Source organism: Manacus candei, unplaced genomic scaffold (assembly GCF_025592945.1).
Source record: "Manacus candei isolate 608988 ecotype Guabito, Panama unplaced genomic scaffold, ASM2559294v1 h1tg000050l, whole genome shotgun sequence".
Classification (NCBI taxonomy): Eukaryota; Metazoa; Chordata; class Aves; order Passeriformes; family Pipridae; genus Manacus; species Manacus candei.
In genome coordinates, this window is record NW_026138098.1 from 17,285,647 (window position 1) to 17,308,909 (window position 23,263).

Below are 23,263 nucleotides of genomic sequence, written 5' to 3' on the forward strand. Positions count from 1 at the left end.
AATTAAACAAAGCATGCACCCTGCAGATGACAGTGTCTTCTAACATGTTTTCTCCTCCAAAATTTTAAGGCTGATACTAAAAGAGGTTTTATTCAATCAACCATGACTTCTGTTGAGAAAACAGAATGGGGATTGCCATATATTGTGCTAATGGTCTCTCCTCTACATACACATGACTCTGGAGCAGATGAGTCTATAAACCATCTATATGATTATTTTCATGATTTTATACAGCTGCTTAGATATGTCATCAGAAAGATTGCATCCCTTTTGAATCTACTGTTTGAATGTACTCTCAGGCACATGGTATGACTCTTGAGGATGGTCCTGTGCAGGCCTAAGAGATGGAGTCAATGATCCTTGCGGGTCCCTTCCAACTCAGCATATTCTGTGATTCTCTGAGTCAGGGTTGATCATTCAAGAATGGAAGCATTAATAGAATCACTTAGGAGGGCATCCATGTAAGAAGAATTTCTGCTAATGCATAATCCTACATCATCATATGTGCTGCCTCTGGGTTAAATGCTAAAATCTAAAGCTGGCACTGGCTACAAGGTGATCATAAACAAAGAAGTGTTTATAGCAAGAGCAGATGTCACTGAAAAATTCTGAGTCAAACTAGACATATTCCTGGAACTAAGAATTCCAGATGCTATCAGAACAGGCAGAACGGTACATTCTTGCCTAATTTGCAGGTGAAATAGGAAGAACATATATTTATGGAGGAAAACATATTAATTTTCACATAGCACAAGAGACCAACCAAACTGACACTTAAGAGTTTCTAAGTCAACCTTCCAAAGTAATGCCATACACCTTCAATTCTTTGTTTACTTTATTTTTTCCTCAATTGGATATTTAACAAGGTGCATCACATTTCATCTTCTTTTGTTCACAAGAAGCCACTGGCTTTGGGCCCAACAAAGAAGAGCTGAGAGTGGCCGGACCATGTAACCAATTTGCATCAGAATCAACTGGTGGTTACATCACTGCTCTGTTTCACAAAGCCACAGCAACCGTTTCATAAAACTAAAGAGCCAACCTGTACTATTCCTGTTTAACAGACTGCAGGATTCAATAAAAAGTTTACAAAGGCAGCAGTTGGAGCAATTTCAGAAGGATACAGTCACAGCAGATAGATGACACAACATAATGAAAGTTTCAACAGCTACGCTTTTCTACATTTCCAATTTCATATTGGAAATAAGTGATTAAAAGCATCTGGAGTTCTGAAGTGCCACTGTTAATGACTTGCGTGACTTAGTGACAGAAAAAAGATTCAACTCTAATAAGGTGTTCAAAAATATTAGAAATTAAGCCTTTTAACAACTTTTACCATTAAGCAACAAGGCACAAACATAGAAAGTAAATTACTATCAAGCTCTATCATTACCTATTTCCTACTATTCAGGAACATGCAATATAAACGATAAACAATAATACTCTATCACTTTAAGCTGTTAGTGAGACTCAGGTGTGAAGTTTGTTTGTTTATTTTACTAATGGTATTTAATGAGTTGATGGTTAGTGCCATAAAATATTCATGCTACTGTGAAAATGTGATGTTTTTTCTATTTTAATGAGTGCTACACAGTCCCATGCATGGCATTGAATACAACTAAAAAAAGTATATATTAAATTTCATACCCCTGTGTTTAACAGACTGAGAGCAGATATTGACGCAAGACTGCCAGAACTGTCATCCTAATGAGAAAAACAGAAGCAAAGCCTTAGTGAATAAATGAAGGAAAAGACCATTACAATATAGCAACATGCAAGCCAAAATTTAAATTCACATGTAGAGTATTTATCTTCTATGTTTGAAGACACATAGATGTGTCTGTTCCTCCTTCGCCAGCCCTCAAAATATACAGATATACATACAAAAGCTGCCCATTTGTGCAAGTTGTCTACAGACATTGGTTGTGTTATCTTTCTGGTTTAATTGATGTTTTATATTCTCAGTAATCAGCACTTTTGCCCAAAGCCAGATCTTTTGCCGTGGCGCTTCTCAGGCACAGGACAAAAGGCATTCCCAAGACATCACTGCCTCTCCCTAGTACACATCACTCATAAAAGTTAGACTTACTTAAACACTAGCCTTGGAAGGCACCCTGTTAAAAAGCAGAAACAAAACATTGTCCCCCGCTTCCTCCTGCCATGTAATAATCAGTATTTCTAAACTCAAAGTCCAAAAGTGGACTACACCTCAACATTACTGGTGAGCCAATGAGAACTGAGATGCATTTGTAAGGCTTTGAGAAATAATCACTTAAATTAAGCCTAAGATTCTAAGCACCAATCAAACCCTTCACAGCACATTGCAGCAAGGTAATCAGTTAAAAGCATGCCAATAGAAGAGACTCCATTCAACCACAGCTCTGCACACTTCCATTCAAAAGTCAAAGCTGGTTTTCTAATGGAAAGAAAAGCCAAGCAGGGGAGGTGACAAACCCAGCCATTTGTTTTAAGCACCAAATTGCAGCACCAAGATGAAGGAAAATAAGCTTTGCATCATGACTTCAACAGAACATATCTGCAGTTTTCTGTACCATGCACACCCCAGAATAATAGAAAAGTATTTTAAAGGTTTTCTTATCTCTTGACATACTATTTTTATCTTTTCAGTATTGAAGTACCATACCAGCCTCAGAAGGATAAGGCTAACATTAAAACAAACAAACCCCCCCAACCTAAAGAAAAAATATCCATGTAAGACAGCAGATCTACCACCTAAATCTTTTTGCCAAATTCTTTATCCTTTTGGAATTTGACATAGCCTGGCTAGGTGATGATTTTGCTATGTCAGCACCTCAAGCTCAGCACCATGTCTGCTTAATCTGCAAAAGCTCACCTCTTTAAGAGAAGGAAAAAAAAAAACCAAAACAATACATCATACTTTGCTAAAGAAGTCCAAAGGCCTAATAGAGGGGGAAGAATGCCATCAAAGAGAGAATCCAGACTACAAAAAGACCCAAAACATCATGTCCCACCAGATTAAAGTAAAAGTTTTATCATCTTTATTACATCAATTTATATTCTTTGTTTACTCCAAACTTCTAAGAACAGAAATGAAAATATATACAATGCTTATGTTTTCTTTTTCAAGCAAGTTTGCTTCAATACCCTTAGTAGTTGTCCCCAAAGACTTTGTTTTTGAATAACAGCAATCAGAAGAATTCACATCAGCAGAGTCAACACCTCTGTGTTATTTTCAAAGCACTGCTCCCATCCCCACTGTAAGTTACTCCCCTGAAGATGTATTTGTGCCACCAGTATAGCACTGACAGCATAAAAACTTCCTAAGTTTTCCTTGTCAAAGCAGCTGGGTAAGCTCTGGCAGTAGGAGCTGAATTGTATTTTATGTCCTTTATGCAAAACAAAAGGAAGCATTTGTCACTCTGAGGGGTTCTACTACTTTCTCTACCACTTTACTGACAAGATAATCGCTGCAGAAATCTAGAACACTGGGGAATGTCTTTAGTTTACCTCTAGAATAAATATTTTACTGACTACACGTGATTCTGGAACTACGTGGTACATTTCTGGAGAATCTGAACTGCTACAGCATCCACAAAGAAAATCATCACAGCCTTGTCACTGCTGCTAGTAGAGCAAATTGTTATTCAGGCGTTACATGTTCCTTGCAAGACCCAATACCCCATAAATAAATAAACAAGTAAATAAATTTTATTGTCTGTCCTCCTTTCAAGGCAATTTGTTACCAATGTATTTCAACCCTATATCTGGTAAACAGGCAAAAGTCTTGCCTTTCTCTTTTCTCCAGTAGCAGTGCAAGGTGAGCCAACACAACCTCTATATAACAATCTGCTTAAGAACCACTCCTACGAAAAAGCATCTAGCATTGTACAACTTCTCACAGATAATTAGTCCTTAGGTTTGTTTACAAACACACCATACACATTTTTATAAGCATTAAAGCTTCACACACTTTTAAACTGCAACAACCAAAACTGGAGGGAAGAGTTAATATTGCAAAGTAGAAGGTTTGAGTTGTATGAAAACCCATTCAAAACGCATCTGTTCCTCTGAAGAGAAGCCTCTGAAAATCCTTGTCCCTGGGAGACCAAGAGAATTCTGCCCAATCAGTGACTGCAATTTCTCCATTAGATTTCAGACCGGAGATAACAACATTGGAAAAATATGCAAGTGAAGACACTGAGTCTTTTAGCCCTTGAGTAGTTATTTTTTTTAAAGATTTCAGAGTCACCCCAACACATTTTCAGAGGTTAGTTGTACAACAGTGAAGTCAACAGTTAGTATTTAATGGACTGTCTAAAATTAAAACCTTCCAGTTTGTACACAAGGTGACAGATTTTGGAAAAAGATGGCTTCACTTCTGAATAAGCAATCATTTCTAAATCACTGCAAGCTTTTCATGGTGTGTCAGATTTAAATAGAAAAGAAGCCTCTTTTTCCACCTCATTTAAGGCTGCCACTAAGAGCAGCATTGCTAAAACTGCTGATAAAATGAATTTGGTGAACATTTTACTTTTTTTTTTTATTTTGCAATGTGTATTCGCAAATTATGAGTTTAATTCAGGCATATTCGAAAAAAACCAACCATACTGTTTTAAACAAATTAATAAAAAGTATGCAAGACTGCTTTAATGAAAAAAGAGCTAAACTTAATGACTTAATTTCAGAATAGTTTTGATTATAGATTAAAAGCTCTTTTCTTTAAGCATAAGCACAAAAACTGAAATTGAGCTTGCATTTTTAAAGAGAACTTGGACTCTAGTCAATACATTCCAAAATGTTATATATCAGCCCACAAGTCTGTTTCTACTTTAAATGCTTCTGCATTAAAATATTTTATCCATTTAATTTAAAGCAGATTTCTGTACAGACTGAAAAGAATTTACCAAACTGATCATTAATGACTACATACTTCTTCTAATAGCCAGTTTTATTAGCTGCAATTCATGAAAAAAGGCACACTTCCTAAAACCATCAAAGGCATTTGACATTTGCAGTCCTGGGGAGTTGCTGTTTTCCCTTTTTAAAAAACAGTGAAGGAAGGAAGCCCAGAGAAGAGAGAGATGTCCAGCAAAAGAGTTGGCCTCGATCACATCCTGCTTGGGCAGCTCTAAATCCAAGGAGGGATGAGCGTGCCAGCAGCTGCAAGAGGGGAGATGCAGCTGCCAAGAACTTTCAACCTCTGACCCAGTTCAAGCGAGTGCACCTCGCCCGGAGCAGGCTGATGGCAGCACAGCTGTGAGGGACTCGGCTGCTCCCCAGGCAGGCAAGCCCCCCAGGCTGCTGTACCACAAAAATATTTATCTTCTTCTACGTGTGCTAAGAAGACTGCAAAGAAATTATTTACAGTAATATTCATTAGACAGTCTCTGAAGGCAGAGCTGGCTAGCGTCGCCATCTGAAAAATGTCTGAAACAGTATCCCAAATTAAGTTTCCAGATTTTCTCGGAGGTTATTCAAGATATTGGAATCACTGCCTGACTTCTCTGGAGAGGCATATATAGCAGTGTCTAGTTGATAGACTGACTGGGAGCCACAAGCATTCATTTAAATGTAATTATCAATTTACTACGTCACCCTTACCATACCAAAGATAACAAAGGAGGTTTCCGTCAGCCAGAATGGAAAGGGGACACCTGAGTTCCACCAACCTTTTGGCTATAAATGTACAATGATGCAATTTTTCTCTCTTTTACTAGTAGGAAAGTCCTTTAAGTTTCATTATATTGCCATAAAACTTTGATGGAAGTATTATTCTTATCCAAAAGACTTCCTCCTCTTATTAATTACAAAGTTTTTCCTGTTGTGAGTTAATTTTTCTCACAACAGGGCTTCCTACGATCTCATCCTTTATCTGAAGGATGCTGACTCATTTCTGAGTTTCCTTAATCAAGGGTTTATTTGTACCCTCTCAAGGCTGGCCACTGGCATCTGTAAAGTGAGAGAACTGTGTTCAACCATGGAGAATAATGTTCAGGAACAGCAAGATTTGTTGCTAACAATAAACTACCATAAACTCCCTTACAGGTAGCTTTCCTACAGTTTAAGCCCATTCTACTTGCAGTCTTACACCTAAAGCTCATTTTACAAAAGTTGTCTAACAGTAAGTAGTCATGGTTCTGACTGTAGATTGCTAAAAAAAAAAAAAAAAAAAAAAAAAAACAAACAAAAAAAAACTGGAGAAAAATGCAGGGTTTGTGTTTCAGATCACATTTGATCCCTCCAATTTAGAAAGTCAAAGTGCAAGTTTGCAGAGACACTCCATGTAGGTTATGAAGCAATCTGCCACGTTCACAGAATTACTTATGAATAAAACATATTAAGTTTCAATCATATTTATATCAACAACTTCTTGAAGGCCTATATTTTTTTCACTTGCCTATATTCATTCTTGCCTATATTTTTTTCATTCACATCTCCTGCATAGTGAGGAACTAGTCTAGGGGCTTCAGTCAGACATTTGAAAGTGAAGATGCTATTTTCCACTGATCTTCAGTAACCAAGTGTACCTATATCCATTCTAAATCATCACCAGCTTAGCAAATTTGAACACTTTTTTGAGAAAAGAAACCATTGGCTTTTCTTCAAAGGCATGTGCACAGGGAGCTATATCGTAAATCTCAAGCACACATACAAGACATTTGACATATGCTAAATTTGGAGACATTAGGGTCACTTCTCAATTAAAGATCCAATTGTCTTGGGTGTTGTACATCTAACTGTGTGGAGAGCGTACTGTCAATCTGGATCCCCCTTTGATAACTGTATATCTTAGCTCATGAGGCTTTATCTAAAACCCAGGCATGCTTTAGCCAAACAGAAAGCTAAAAATGTTAGCTATTACCTTACTCAAGATTATGAAAATCCAACATTGATTTTAATCTGGCAAACATGACACAAATCACATGACCATGGTTAGGACCAACTCAATCATATTTAAAGATAATATATTGTTGTAATACATTTGCTTTTCTACCACTTTGGAGAAGTTAAAAAAAAACAACAGGAACACTGCCATTTAAAACAAAACACAATCACTGAGGGACAACAGAATAAGAAAATAGGACTATTTTTTTAGATTGTTATCTTCAACAGGTTGCCCAGGCAAGCTGTGGATGCCCCATTCCTGGGAGTGCTCAAGGTCAGGTTGGATGGGGCTTTGAGTAACCTGTGCATGGCAGGAAGAGTGGAACTAGATGACCTTTAAGGTCCCTTCCAAACCATTCTATGATTATAACACAGCCTCCAGAACAAATGTCTTCATTACTAGAGAACAGTAAGCAGATGATCGGTAGCACTGAGCAGATTCTCCGGATTTTTACCACTGCATTTTCATAGCACAACACCAACAACATTCACCTGCAAGTAAACAAAGAACACATGCCCTCTTTCCCACCCAAAAAGCAAAATCATTTACATAAGAAAATTGTATTTGAAAATGTTAAAAAAGTAGTCAGTTTACCTCACAGTAAATCACAGGATGGTTTGGTTTGGAAGGGATCTTTAAAGGTCATCTAGTTTCAACCCCCAAGATGGCACTTGCTGTAATCATTTCCCTACAACGTTTTATTGTGTGACAAACCCCCTTACATCGAAGTCCTTCAAAAAGAATCTCTCATTTTTCACTTTAGTTACTCCCAAAAGGCTCTTTTTGCCACAAAGCTCTTTCTAGAAGATGACTGAACACTGCTTCATTCACAGCCATTTGCACCTGCCAAACACATCAGCTTATATGGAATTTAAGAAAAGAGACAGAGAAAGCAGCTCCCAAGAGACTGGAGTTACTGTTTTAACAAGCACACGGGACTTTCACATTTCACACGTCAACAAATCTTTCCATTTCAGGTTTATAATATTAAGTTATATTAATGCTAATATTAAGTAAATGATACATTACCAATTGCTCACCTTCAAAGACTATGACGTTTTAATATTATTTTATCAAATAAACTCCACAGGAACAATTATATGGAAGTGTAACTTTGTGTCAGAGGAAGAAAATCAGAGGTACCTTTCTGGAGTACCCCAGTAACTCCAAACCAAGTTCAATTTACAGTATTATTTTGGAACAAAATATCTTGAGGGAAATTAAAACTTTCATTTAAAAAAGATGATATGTTTCAGAATTCTAAGCAATTTGTCACAAGTTATCCCCACAGGAAGCCTTCCAGGCAATAACAACTACGGAAAAATCAGTTAGATTGTGGCATATCATATTAAATAAGTGTGCTGGTTAAATAAGACAATAAGTCAAAACATTACAGGAATTTAATACAAGTTCTGATGTCTTGACAAAAACAGCTTAAATGCTTTCTGAACATGTATCACCTTTTTATAAGCACTGAGATGTACTGAGGAATGTACCTGATAAAACTCAAACTTCTTAGTAACTACTATTCTTTAAACAAAGTGTCAAAAGAGTTTCTCAGAGCACTCTATGGTTGTATAACAATATGGAAATAACAGCAGAGAAACACAATATCTATGTGTTATTTTTACAGGTTTCATACCTAGAGCTGTGTGATGTTTACTCACCTGCTGAATAATTTTGGAATCTTTCGGAAGGTTTTCCCTGGGTGGGACTTTTCCAAACAACTTCCAACCAGGAGCGCTTTGGACAGCAGGTTTGAGTTCCTTTGTCCTTTTAGTGAAAAAGTTTCTGTAAAGAGAGGAGGGTTTTCTTTTTGTTTATTATAAGCATATAAACAAAATATATTGTGCCCATTTACACTTCTTTAAATGCAGTTTGCCACTGGGGTGAACTGTAGATATTTACTGCTCCGCAAATGCAGAGTGTGCTACCTTAGCTTTCTCTTTGACTTGAAATTAATTAACTTAAAATGAAGCATCTTTCATTACAGATGCTTTGATGGTCACATTTGGTTTAAACATTCAGCTTTACCTCTGAATTTTAAGCTACTTTATGAAATATCAGAGCTTTATTTAGTAATACCAGGCACTTTATTAAATGTAAGATAGCAGTATGAGACACCTCTCAGACTTTTGTTTGGGATTTGCTTTAATGTCTTACTAACCTATTTTGGTACTGAAATGACAACAGTTGAAAAACACAGTGTAACTCAGAGATTTAAAAAAGAAATTGTGAAATATTACTTCTACTAACATTCTCTGCAGTCTTCACACCTTCAACTTTCATAACGTGGACTAGAAAACCAGTGAACAATCACACCGCTTTAGTTTAGCAGATAACCTTTACCAGTGCCTAAGGCAATTACACTGAAAAAAGCAGATGACTGCATTGCTCTTACTTCTTAGAAAGCCAACCATCACAAGACCATATTAGCAACCATTTGTGTAGATACTCAGTTGTACTTTTTGACTCAAATCACAAGCTCCCACAGAGCATGCTATGTATGAGTGCTTAGAAAATTAAAGAAGTGTATTTATTCCACATATTGGAAAGTTACTTTCCAGAAACTTGCAACACAAAGGGATTAAAAGCTCAGTAGTCCATAAGGTTATTTCTCAGGAAGCTTAAAAGCTGACCTCTGAGTGAACAGAATATGGAGCACTTTTACTGAAAGATGTTTTAGTGTGGTGCTAACTAGCTAACTTCACAATCTTCCTCTGGAAAGAGAACCCCAGATTTATTCTGCACTTGAAGTGTTTGCTATATCTTAAAATACAATTCCTTCTCAAATTGGATGCAGTCACATTTGTGCACAGTGAACAGTCTTTTGGCTTGTCCAGATAAAAGAAGCATGCTTCAAACACCTCAATCGATCTAAAAAGAGCTCAGTGCTCTTAAATTCCAGTGCTGTCAGGATTTCTGAGCAGGCAGCATAGTTTTACAACTAGGAACTGTTAGTGTTTCTAAGATATTGTATAGCCTTCAAATACAAACTATCTTTTCAGTTTCCAGAATGCTTTTGTTATTTGGGAAACAGGCAAATACCTGTTGCAAAAATCCCTTCCATGCAAGTTTGCATGAATGGACTATACAGTCTGTAAGCTTATGTGTAGTTGAGGATGTAGCCACCAGCAAACAGCAAGCTGGAGAGATGGAGAAGTAGAGGTTGATAGAGCATGGAAGTCTCCCAAGAACTGGTAAGTTCAACTGGTGGTCCTCTGGAATTCAGGAAGATTAAGAAACCCCAAACCCCAAGACTCTCTGTCTGAGGTCACCAGCACACACTATAATCCTCAACAGCTTGCTAAAAAAAAAATAAACACTGCATTCAAGGAATCAAACTGTTGCTATTAATAATAGCATAATTAATACAAGGTGTTCTGGTAAGCATTAGTTGTGACCCACACATCCCACAGCTCTGTCTCCATCAGGGAAACTTGCAATATCCTAATCCATCCCTATAGAAGTAATGTAAGCACTCAAACACCAAAATAGTGGTTTCCAAGACATAATCTGGAAAGAAGAGCTGATGAAAAAGCCAAGCTGTGGCACCAATATCTGTAAAAGACACTGTCCTCAGTCAATCCCAGGACTGCACACCATTAGTGAAATGAACAGGTCCACCCATCAAGGCAAAAAAAAAAAAGTGCACTTGCATGTTTACAGAAATAACAAAGGTTCACTTTACAAGTACAGGACACCTTCCACAGTGCTTTAGGTTGTCTTCAGGAGGGAAGGAAGAGTGCTTGAAGAATCATCAACAAAACAAGACTACTGCAGCAGCTGTATTTGAACTTAACTGAAAAAGACTTTTTCACCCGAAAGCACAAATGCAGGAAGATACATTCTGCAGTACTGTTCTTGACTTCATGGGTAGCAATTACCATCCAGTCTCTGCACATACTATGGAACACCACCAGAATAACTTAGCAGTTGAGCTCCACTGCTTCTAGCACTTGTGGAAGCTGAAAGGTGTATGCCTTTAACATTGATGGCAATCTGTCACTGTATCAAAGCTGGTTTATGATTAACTAGGAAGCTGGTAGATTTAAAAAAGGAAAAATGTGTAAACAAACAGAAGGTTTTAATTAATATTTCTGTACAAAAGATTAAGGCATGCTCACAGCTTTTACAACAACTCGTTTTTCAATCTTTTTTAACAAATATAATATTCAAACAAACCTTCCGGAAAGCAGCCTGGAACCAAAGAAATTTCACTTTTATTGAGTAGATGTTCATTGAAGTCTGTTTCTTGTGAAGGTAAAAAGCTGGTCAAACTTTTTATGATGTCAGAATAAACCTCACATAGGAATTCTAATCCAAGAGAAATTAATGAGATGTTTACAAATAAAGTTTGCTGAAGATGGAAGGACACAATATATTGTTTTGGCAGCTAGCAGTATCACATCTGATGTGCTGTTGACAGCAGTAAAGCCTTACAAAAGCCTTGTTAAGGAACAGCATCTGTGAATGCTTACAAGTTGCATTCACTGAATGGCAGAAGTGTACTAGATTTGATATATTTGTTACTGCTTAGAATATTCATGAGCTTCACTGATCCCAGGAAGAGTCATTTATTGAGATGGCTGAAAAGTCAATAGCATTTTGGTACAGAATCTCAAAATCTGTTTGAAAACGTCAAAATTCCTTAAAAAGAAGTCTACACTTTAGAACTGAATAATGCTTTCTGTTGCAAGGACCCTTGGGATAGAAGTATTAAATTAGTTCATAGATTTAAGCTCTAGTTTACAAAAACCCATGGGAAAAGTTGCAGGGTTTTTTTCCCTGCTACTTTTATAGAACACATATTAACACTCTCAAATGACACTCCAAAATGTTTCAGCAGGTGCCTTGAAGAGCTTGAAAACTAAGTGAAGTGCCACAGAAGGAGAAGCTGTTAGTGGCACACATCAAGACATCTATTGCTAACAAGGTTTGGATTACGCTACACAAAAACCTATGGGGCTCTGATCACCCAACTACAACAGCTGTAGTGACAGTTAGTGGTTTTCCTCTTATTTTTAACAATGTTGCTTCAACTATTACTGCCTGTGCCCACAGCATTCTGTGCAAGTTTCACCATACTGATGGTACAGTAATTCAGAAATGTTAACGTTAATGCCACCTGTAGAAATGGTTATGTTCTACTGCAATTGCTTGTTTCCACTCTGTTTTTGCTTTTAAATTCCTTTTTTCATTGTCATTTAAGATAAATTAGTGAAGTCTAAATACCATTAGAATTAAATCTCAGAAGGGGATAGGTGGAACTTGATATTTTAATGGATTTTTTTTTGTTTACTTTGGGGGTTTGGCTTCCCTCCTGAAAAAAATCTGAACACAACTTTTTTCCAATTTCCAAGCTAGTTGTATGTCAGTTCAAGAGGATGACAGATTTCCAAGTTTTAGAGGAAGTTACTGAACAATACAAGACAGTTACTTCATAACTGATCTTAAATTATATCAAAAAAACGACTAGAAACTGGGCTGCTGTATTTGCACAACAGCCACTCAAAGAAAGCTGAAGTGCTTTGAATAGCAGCAACCATGAACATCAGCAGGTAGGAAAAATGCCAGGCTAGATACAACTACAGCACTCTACCTCTAGGTATGAGTGATTCACCTCTCCACAAGACCAAGTAGTCTTGCAATAGTCTTTTGTTCAACCAAAAATGTCAAACTGTAATCTAGTTTCAAGTTAGATATCATTTTGCTACAGTTCCTTCAAAGATCACACACATGGACCTTCCCTTTTTATTGCTTCACTGTGTGCCAGAAACAACAGACTACCTGCATTCCACTGTTTTGTGCATCCCAGCAACACCTGAAGTTGCTTTCCTTCCCACTCCAAAGGCACACCCCTAGGTTTCCAATAACAGATTCAAAGGAGCCTGCCAAAAGGTTTATCTCTGATGATTCAGAGCTCTGATGTTGTTAAGATATAGTAGGGCATTACTGGAAGCAATCAACTTTATTTACTTCCATTTTCCCTGAAAGTCCCATTTGAGTTCAGTATTCTTAACAATAGCTCTTGGAAACAGCATTCACAAGTCTATATCTGCCCTTAGTTCTCTAGCTTTAAAGCACGATACAGACACTGACTCATCTCTCCACTCCCTCTATAAAACTGTAGCCCTTAAACCCATACATTCAGCAACACTTGTAAGTGCAGCCCCAGCTTAGAAAGCCACACCAACTGTTTAGCCAGGGAGTCTAGAAATGCAGTTTTATCAGATTCTTTAAAGGCGTTGCAAACTCAAAGACAGTTAAACAAAGCAGTCAGGAGTCATAACAGGGATTTTTCTCTTCTCTGTTAAGGAATGTCTGTAGCCTCAATCTACTTCTTATTTGGTGTTAGAGAATCCAATCATTAGAACTCCACATTCAGGCTCAAGCTTCACCTATCCTGATGCTTTTGGCAATCTACAGACAGATTTCAGGTAGGTTAGATCTTACACCTGAGCCATTTAAGATGAATATCAGTATAAAGCATATAAAAAAAAAATCAGCCTGCATTTCTCCAATTTGTTAATCGTGCACTAAAAAGAAATGGTAAAATTCTAATGGTATCAACTACTGACACAAGGATATGGTCTTGGAAGAGAGCACAAACCACATGATCATCATTAGTGTTATACATGAACAACAAACCATGCGTCCTTACAGTTCACTTTAATATACAAATAAATTTAATTCAAAATGCTGCACCATGTTAGACAAAAAAAAACCCAAACAAACAAACTGTGGGCATCCCTGGAAAGCAATCCTTACAGAACTTGCAGCATGGCACCAGAGAAACAATTTTTTCCAAATAAAATATTCAGAATTCAGGGTTATTTTAGGAATAGATGAAATACTGTGGTTAAATCTTGATGCTGAAAGCTTGGCTACTAGTCTTTGACTTCCTTCCCTTGCAAGGTAACTTTGACCTTGCTCAAAATGTTTACTCACTAATCTATAAATAAAATAGTTCCAAAAAGAGACCTTCTGTTAGCATACTAAAAATTACCTTTTTTTTTAGGGAGAAAAAGCTAAAACATTTTTTTTTACTTCACACACATACCAATCTGGTCTACTGTCATTTTCCATCATCAATCATTTCTTCTGACTGCATCCAGCTTTCAAGAGCTTTGATAAGAGGGAAGTACTGAGAAAACAAGATTTGAAAGCTAAGAGAACTAACAAAGGAAGTGAGGGCTGATTAGATTGTCCTTTTGGTTAAGTATCTAGTACCTGTTAGTAAACACTGCATAATACAACTGTCTGATTCTAAAACAGGGAAGCAGTACACAAACAGAAAGGAATCAGGATCCTGTCAAGAACATCCTCGCTCTACGATATAAAACTTTTCTTCACAGAATCAGAAAGGCTTAGAGGGGGAATCCAGCACAGAATTAATGCTACAAATGAGCCCAAATGCACAAAAATGCAGTTAAAAGCCCTGGAAGCTGCATTTCTCTGCAATAACTGAAGCACATTAAAAATCTACCGATTCCAATAAAACCTCAGAATTTGTAAAAGGAATATGATGTAACAAAATTCAGAGTTCTCCCTGTGTAGTCTTGCTCCATCCCTATCCTAATTTTTAAAATAGGTTTCCTAGGCATAAAAGATAGATCTACATCTGAAATTTGTTGACATCAGCTGAAAGACAAACTGATAAGGAAATTACTTATTTACCCAATAATCTTTATCCAGAGTGCTATATCAGTAAGGAGTTAGAAGAGGTACGTCCCAAGAATTGCTATAGATGCATTTTTACTGGTATAGCATTAAAATGAGTAGTTGTTACTTAAAACCATACTTTCAGAAGTCTGCACAAATTCTGAAGATCCCTGCAAGCCTCTGATGCCATATTCCTTTACTACTACAGCTGAGTACCTAACAAGAATTAATTAATTCACACTGGCATGTCTTTACCATGTGTAAAACACCAAAGCTGCTTAAAAACACAACAGAATTTTTCTTTGTACTCCAGTCTTGTCCATTCTGTTAAGGTCTTATGTGCAATAATTGGAAATAACAGCAGAAAAAACCTATTGCTTTATTAAGCACCATCAGCCCTTCTGCTTTAAACAAGACTTTTCAATAATTTACATACAGAAACAAACGTAACTCAACTCTAAGCATAAATAATGAAACATTAAAAGGAAATAGAACCTTTTTGGTTAGCCACTTACAAAGCCTGCAGAGCAACAGAAGTAGGATTCTATTTCTACATCTCAGACTGTTTATATACAGTACACAATTTGTAGGAATTGATAAAAAAGTGTGTCCAAAAAGTTAACAATATATGTTCAGAGTGCACACAGTAATTACTTCTAAGACCAAAAGACAGGGTGTCACAGCTTCCCTGTTATTTTAGATTTGAATTACATGACACTGTCCAGGAGCTATTTGCTCAGTTTCACCTACTCATAATTATTTCCTCACATTAGTTATGGCTGAAAAAGTGACATGAACATAAACATATTAAAAGCAAATAGCCCCTACTTTACAAATATACTTTTAAATTCATCCTTTATCCTCACATTTCAACCTTAATTTCTAAGTTAATATGCAAGTATTTTTAGGCTTAGCTTAAAACTCTTCACATGGAGATTTAGAACAAAACAGTAAGATTTAGAATGTATTCAACATTCTACATTTTTAATTTCGATAGCTTCAAACAATGTCAATCAGTTTTGATTTGATACATTTATATGGCTGCTCTCAGCACAAGTTTTGAAGCTCTGCCCTACATCGGAGGAGACATGACCCAACCAGTTTTACAGTTCATGTCTTCCATCACCTTGCTACAAGAAGCAGCTAGACACAAACTTCACTTTAAATTTTACCACCCCAAACACAGATTTGTTACAGGTTTCTAGTTTAACACCTCTTAGCAATACAAAGATATCTTCTTTCTCTCCACACCAAGACAAGCCAAAGAATATCCCAAACCATCCTCTCCAAAGGAATTTCCACGTTTTCATCTGTATTACTCTACACTTACAGTCTTTAGCACATAAGCAACCTTTGACTTTCCTCCTCCTCCCCAATAAAAATTAAAATAAGGAAACAAAAATCCTAACCAGAAGAACATGCATCTTCAGCAAGACCAAGTCTGTAGTATTTTTTTTAATTAAATATGATGTTTCCATTGATATTAGTTGTAAACTAAAGCCTCAGCTACAATTAGGTATGTTTGAAATTCAATGAACTGTCAAGGACTAGCTGCTAAGGACTGAGAGGTAGGGAAGGAGGTGGCTTCTGGCCTCTTTAGAGAGGACAGAAAGATTAACAGAACTATTATGGAACTTCATTGAAGAGACTAAATTACATCAACCTTATTGCTTAAACTCTCATTTGACAGCAGTCCCAAAGTGGCTTTACCAACTATGCTGGCAAAACAGTTTTACTACAGGCACACAGACACTTTGGTAGTTTTAGGAGTTGAAAGCATTTAGTTGTATTACAGAACATTCTGTACAGAACACTTACTGATAAACAGTTTTTTACCACTCTACATTATACTCTTAACAAAAAGCCGTTGCACAGGTCAGCTTTACAAACAGCTCAAGCATTCAAAAACTTACATAAACAAGCAGACACATATGCAAAGGGGTTAAAATTCAGAGTGCTTAAATACAAAACGAGTAATGGGAGATCATCAGTCACTCACCTTTACTTTTCAGAGTGAAGTAGTAAAAGAGGGCTCTATGCCAGACTATTCCATCACCTTCATATTTGGTCAGGCAGTTCAGCAGCTATTTTGACACTATATGTTCAATCTTCTACAATAACAATAAAAATACTTGCTCAGAGTATCTAAAATGAAATCCTAGATCACAGCTGCAAGAAATTGAGAATTTCTACCCAGTGCCTACAGATATTCTGCTATTTCTTGCATGGCCAGGAATATCTACTCCAGCGAAGGCAAGGCTTGTTAACCAGCAACCTACTCCAAGCAAAACAGTGCTAGAGGAACAAGACCCCTTCCTCCCACAGAGTGGCCACTAAGGGGAAGTTCATTACTCCTCTTTGCACAAGTTATGTCCTACACCCCCTTCTGCTGCATTGATTCCAAGGCTTTCCATACCTTGCAAGTCAATTCAACTCACTAATCCCACAGAAAACCATGAACATTTTTTCACTCCCTAGCTTAATGAGCTACAACAGCTCACAGAGGATCAAATAAATACCAGAAGCAGGGAAGAAACATTTCCTTTGTTTCCTGACAATAGCAAATTCTTCAATCAGCTCACCAAGATATCTCACAAAGTACAACCAAATTAAACAAATGACCTGAAATTGTTCTAGTAACGACTCACTTCCAGTTAAGGCAAAACTCACCAGATTTATCAGGGCAGTCACTATCCCTATAGTTCAAATGTTTGTATACAATATACACTTGCATGACCAAGGTGAGAAAGACTTCCAGGGTAGAGTTTTATTTTGAAGACTGTCCCAAGAGTTGGAGATGATTGCTACTCTGCCCAAAAACTGGTTAAGCCTCAGTTAATATTTTTCTCTTCTGGTCCCAGACAGGGCGCCTGTCAACTACTTGATTGTGCAATGTTGTACTACAAAGTACTACTGCAGTACTTTTGTAGCCACTCTGAGTATCAGGTTTCTGCTGGGGTTAGCAATTCACAATATATTTTATATCACAGCATCAGTGATCAATTGCAGAAATACTACAAAACACAAGAATTCATTTTTCATCCGTTACCTGATATTAGAATGCAAAAGCCTCGCTCCTTTCAGTTTTGCCTGATGACTTTTTACAAAACAAAGAAGAAATTTCCCCATCTACCACTCAGTTACCTACAGAATTTCAGGAACAGCAAGCAACTTGCAAAACACCTACTGGTTACAGCAACAAAAAGCTAGAATCATAGAAAGAGTTAGGTTGGAAAAGACCTCCAAGATCACTGAGTCCAACCATTAACCCAGCACTGCCGGGTCCACCTCTAAACCACGTCCCTAAGGGTCACACATACACATCTTTGAAATACCTCCAGAGACAGTGGCTCAACTACTTCCCTGGCAGCCTGTTCCAGTGCTTGATTACCCTTTCAGTGAGGATGTTTTTCCTAATATCCAATCTAAGCCTTCCTTGCCACAGCTCGAGACTGTTTCCTTTCATCCTATCACTTGATACCTGAAAAAAGAGATTGACACCTGACTAACCACAACCTTCTCTCTGGTATTTGTAGAGTGGCATCTCCCTTCAGCCTCCTTTTCTCCAGACTAAATCACCTCAGTTCCTCAGCAGCCTAAAGTGCTCTGGAATCTCCACTGCTTCCTATTTCACAGCTACCAACTACTGAAATACCTTTGGTAGTACATGGATTGTTTGGGGTTTTTTTAAAGTATTCTGGCACCCAGCATACAAACAGCTTCATTATTGCCCAGCAGCAAGATAAACAAGATCCAACATTAATGGATGCATTGGGCAACTGAAGCAACACAGATAGGACTAAGCTGTACAAGGTCTGAGACCTGACTAGGGCCAAGCTTCCCCTGCTACAGAAAGCAGAGGAGCTGGGATCAACAATTCATCTGTTCTTGGAACCCAAGTAAGATGTGTGAAGTGCACCCTTTTCCCACAATGTCTTCCTCAGCAACAGAGGCAGAATGGCTATAGATGTTTCATTGCTATCTATATCTCTATTATCTTTTCTCCTTTACTTCTAGACAATTACTTAGTTTGCCTACTCCTATAGCTGGCCTTCAGGAAGTTTAGATCAACAGAATGCCCTAGGCAAGGGGAGCCAACAAGGAAGCTTTTATCATACTACATGATCGAAAGAGACTCATTCACCTACACAAGAGCACACTAAATAAAACTTCCTAATATAACAATGGAAGCTCAACATAGTTTCTTCTTAATAAAGGAGTACCTTGGAGAAGAAGAGAGCAAAAATTACAAGAAAGTACTCCTACAGGCTACAGGTATTCTTTTCAGTCAGGACGTAAGAAATCAGGAAAGGAATTTAAAAGAAAACTAGTCTGAGTGTTTGGTTCTCAGAAGTTCTGAAAGAATAAACTCATCTATGACCATGAAAACTAGTTTTCTACTAATTGAAGGCACAGGTTTACCCAACAACATCCATGCACCTCTCATACTGTTACCCCAATGCTGAGCCAGAAGCAATATGTTCTGCAGGTGGCTTGCACAACTGACTGGTTTCTGAAAATACAGAGCCAAATAAGCAAAGTCTCTCTTTTGCAGGCTCTCCTTATCTTCGGGCATCATTCAAAAATCTGTAGGATTTTTATGTTGGAGCCCTCTCAAGTCTCAGAGGTTTGACAGAGCCTGGGTAACAGGCTGCAGTACTACTAGAGAGCTGAGGCAGTAGCTAAGCTTCACTTCCTTAGAAAGCAATAAAATAAAAAAGACATGCATATGCTGAGGCTGAGAAGTTTAAAGCAATGTCTACCACCCCATCCAACAAACCCAGTCCTTCCCAGTTGAACAACAAACAAGACCAGTGATGGATAAAAAATGACAGACTTTATATCATAAACATCTCAGTAGTTCCAAGAAATTGAAGATAGGAATAAAAATTTTTGCATCCATGTGAATGAAACATGACCAAAACCCCTTAAACTCCTTTTTTAATCTTAAGCAATCAGGACAAAATAGCCTAATGAATAATTGAACAGCCATGAGGGCAAAACCATAAAACTATCATTTTCTTAGAGGCCAGCTGCGATTAAAGTGACCTCCTTTGGTTGTTATTTCCCATGTAAAACACTGTCCTTTTAGTCATAGCCTATTCAGAAGAGAGGTCCCATTCACTTTGTCACGCTACTCTCAATATATTGAGTCTGTAAGAAATCCTGTGACACAAAATAAGCAGAAGAGACCAAGTAATGAAAAGGCCTTCTGCAAAATGAAGTGAGGGGTAAGAGACGGGAGAGGGGGAGAAGAGATGCTTTCAGGTTAAGTTAAAATGCCTCTGTGAAACACTCCCTAGCAAAACAAGCTTTGACTCCAACAGTTTGCTGCACACTAAACAGCAAATTCAGCTGTTTAGCTTGAAAAAAACCCACACACAACCCCCCCCAAAAAAACCTACAGCATTAGTTTAAGGAGAACTTACTTCACAAAAACTCTTAATAGAGTTACAAAATTCTTAGTGCAAATATAAGTACCACTGTCCACCAAGGGGAGCAGAGAAATTGCTAATAATACTTTAGGTATTATAAAATGATGAAGATTATACACGTGGCTCTAAGGCTTTAGAGTGACATCTATTTAGTCAGTTTTTTGGGGGGGAGGGGTGGGGAGGGAAGACTGGTTGGAGACAGAAGTTGGAGCAGTATGACAACCTGAAACCTATCGAGAGGTAAATCAACATAACACTCTTCTGCCTGCACACCTGAAATTTCACTTTGGTTTGCTAGACAAACATTCTAAGCAAAATGGTTCTGTGGGTGCACAGCATCTTACCTATTGTCAAGCACCTACTGCTAATATTTTCCAACAACACAAAACTCTTTGAAACCTATGCATCATGAGACCTGAGAGTAAAGCTTTCTCAAACAGAGAAATTCATAGATCTTGAGGACTTGCTTATTTTTGTGAACTGCTTGGAACTGGTGCACTAATAAAAACAGGGGTGCTGTCCTTTAGATTTAACTTCCTACAGTGGGATCTGCACTTGTGAGAGAAACTTTAGGTGCCCAGAGATATTTCCTTAACTTCTTATGAATAAATTTGGGTCAAATTTTATATGTACACAGTTATTATAAAAATTGAGTCAAAAAAAATAATGCTGAGCACTCATTTTCAATGTCTGCTAGAGTCTGCTTTACTTTGGAGATTACATTTACTTAAGTTGTCATTATATTTATTATTCATGTGACTGAAAGCCAGAAACATGTCAATGCAACTTCATAAAATAAATCATTCTTAGCAAACAGTGAAGGAATAATCTACACAGGAGCTTCTCAATTCAATAATATGAATGCTATTTCTTATTTATATCAAGTTAATCGTGTCTCTAACACAGGAAAAAAAGAATACTGTTTGAAGTTACTCACAGATTTAGGTCCAGGTGCTCTTGCCTACTTTCTCCAGTCAGCTTTAATTCAAATCAATTATATGTATCCACTTGTTCACTTAGGTTACAAGGTTACTTGGAGAAAGGAAAAACAACTGGGTTCAACAAAGACAGAAGGGTGAAGGGTGCCCTAATGATTTCCACGGGGAAGATTTGTTGTATTCCCTTAGATCTTCTCTCCAATAATTTTTCCAATAAATTGACAGTATATTTGGACTTTTTTATTTGTTTGGGTTTATTTGTTTTATCTGGGCAATATAAAAACAACCCCGAAATCAAAAATAGAACACACAAGCTTTTTTGGGATGTCAGTAAGATCTGACCAAGATATAGGCACAGGCAATAGCAAAATATAAATTAAGCCTTGTGAAGTGATTCCATCAATCTGTTCTCTTATCTTTACATGAACAGAAGGTTTAGAAGATCCATCACAACTCAGACAACCCATTCCCACTTGACTCTTGTTTTTGACCAAAAGCCTGATAAACATATTTTTTCTCCATAGATGCACGGTACATCCCCTGAAGTTTCATGTTACCGTATGTATGCAATGAAAAAACATTGATTCTGGTACTAAACATTCATAGGGTGCATCTGTAGACCAGGTAGACGCCTACGTAGCACAAAAAGATGCGAGTGCTACTTAGTAATAAACTGAACTAAACTACAGAGCTACTGACGCTACTATGTACACGTGTAACAACACTCTGGGAAGTGAACCTCTCTTCAACCCTCCAGTCTGTACCAAGGACATTTGTAGAGACAAAAAGATTAGCAGCTTTTGAAGAACTACCTACTTATGGAACCACAGGATTGTGTTTGCAACGAGGCAGAAAAAGATGCGAACTTCAGTGATTTCTTAATTCTTTGTTCCTACAAATACTGACTCCCTTCAACTTTCCATCGTCTCCCCAAATGAATATTTTTCAAAACTTCTGGACAATAAACACAACCATTCTGGGTGAGGAAGAGGAATGAGACTAAAGACAGTTTCTATAAGCATGTGTGTGCCAACAAGCCATACATGCTTACAACCCCTTACACCTATTTCTCACAGCACATCACAAAGACCTACAAGAAGTAGCAGTTAGGAATTAAGTTCTTTGTGAATCTTGTTAGATGAATACTGGAAAACAGTTATTTGGGAAAATGGTGCTCTACTATAACAAGCAAGTATCACTGCTGTTGTCAACAGTAAGCTTTGAATCCAGGAATAAAAAGCTTCACCAGCTACCAGATATCTGAATTTGTCTAGTAAATATATAATTCAGGAAGGAACAATATCTACACAAGCTGAAAAGATGCCCGGTACATACTTGTAGAACTATGAAGTAGAACTCATCTTTAAAAGAGGTGCAGAATCACTGTGTCTTGATCTCAGCACTGGAATACTTACTCCTGCTTGACCTTTTTTTGTTAACTCTTCTGCTGTGTATGGGCTGCTTTGGGGGATAGAGCATAGTCGAGGTATCATTCCAGTCATCACAGCTTTAATTCAACTGTCCACACAACATTCCTGCTCACTGAACCATTCTGTATCAAATAGCAATCCACTGGGGCTACCCAAAAGCGATCCAATAACCCAAGAACAAAGCATTGCCCTTGTAAGGTCTATGTAAGACCAGAAACCATAAGAACAATGCTTATACATGGCTGTACTAAGAATCATACACAGGAGTACAAGGCAGTGACAGGTGACTTTCAAGAAGCCACTTAATGCTCTGAACATAACAGTAGCACAGTGGAGACAAGTGACCATAGTCATACAGTTTTTCCTTGCCACAGCACTCTGCTCAACATACCCCTGATCTACTCATGGCATCCCACTTCACATGTTGAGAGAAAGAAGAAGTAGAGCAAAACTGATTATTTTTCAGTTAAAAGTTAGCATTGATTTGACAGGTTTAATGATTTTGCACAAATACAACTAAGATCCCAAGGTCACCTAATACTTACCTGAAAGAAAGGCTTTAATCACTGATGCAAACTTTCTTGGGATCTTAGAATAATTATTAATTACTATCTCAAGGGCACAGTCATTCTTCCTGTCAGAGACTTTGGGTGAGAAGCTTCTGTTGATAGCTGCTTACTTTTTCCCCCACCTCACCTCATTGGTTTCTCCTCCAGTTCAGTGAAATGAAGACAGACAATTAACATGGATTATTTCAAAGAACTATGAAGCAGGTCAGTCTGATAACTGAAGAGCTGGGAATAAGCAGCTGGAAACAGCAGCCTCCTAACCCAGATCTGTCTGATCAGTCAAACTGTTCAGTCATGGCAATTACAACAGTGAAGCTTTCATACTGAAGGCAGTAGGACTTCCCCCTTGCTTTCTCTC

General features: G+C 37.6%; 1 protein-coding gene across 2 annotated transcripts in view; it reads right to left on the reverse strand.

The window, feature by feature from the left end:
- The window catches only part of TBC1D12 (TBC1 domain family member 12), a 43,212-nt gene that overhangs the window by 17,732 nt on the left and 2,217 nt on the right, over positions 1 to 23,263 (reverse strand). Inside the window, exons 2-3 of one of the 2 annotated variants that reach the window (XM_051800561.1) lie at positions 8,536 to 8,659; positions 1,648 to 1,704 (exon numbers count right to left, since the gene is read on the reverse strand). In XM_051800561.1, coding sequence (XP_051656521.1) covers positions 1,648 to 1,704; positions 8,536 to 8,659 — 181 coding nt within the window. The remainder of the gene's footprint in view (positions 1 to 1,647; positions 1,705 to 8,535; positions 8,660 to 23,263) is intronic. The other variant, XM_051800562.1, reaches the window with a different exon arrangement.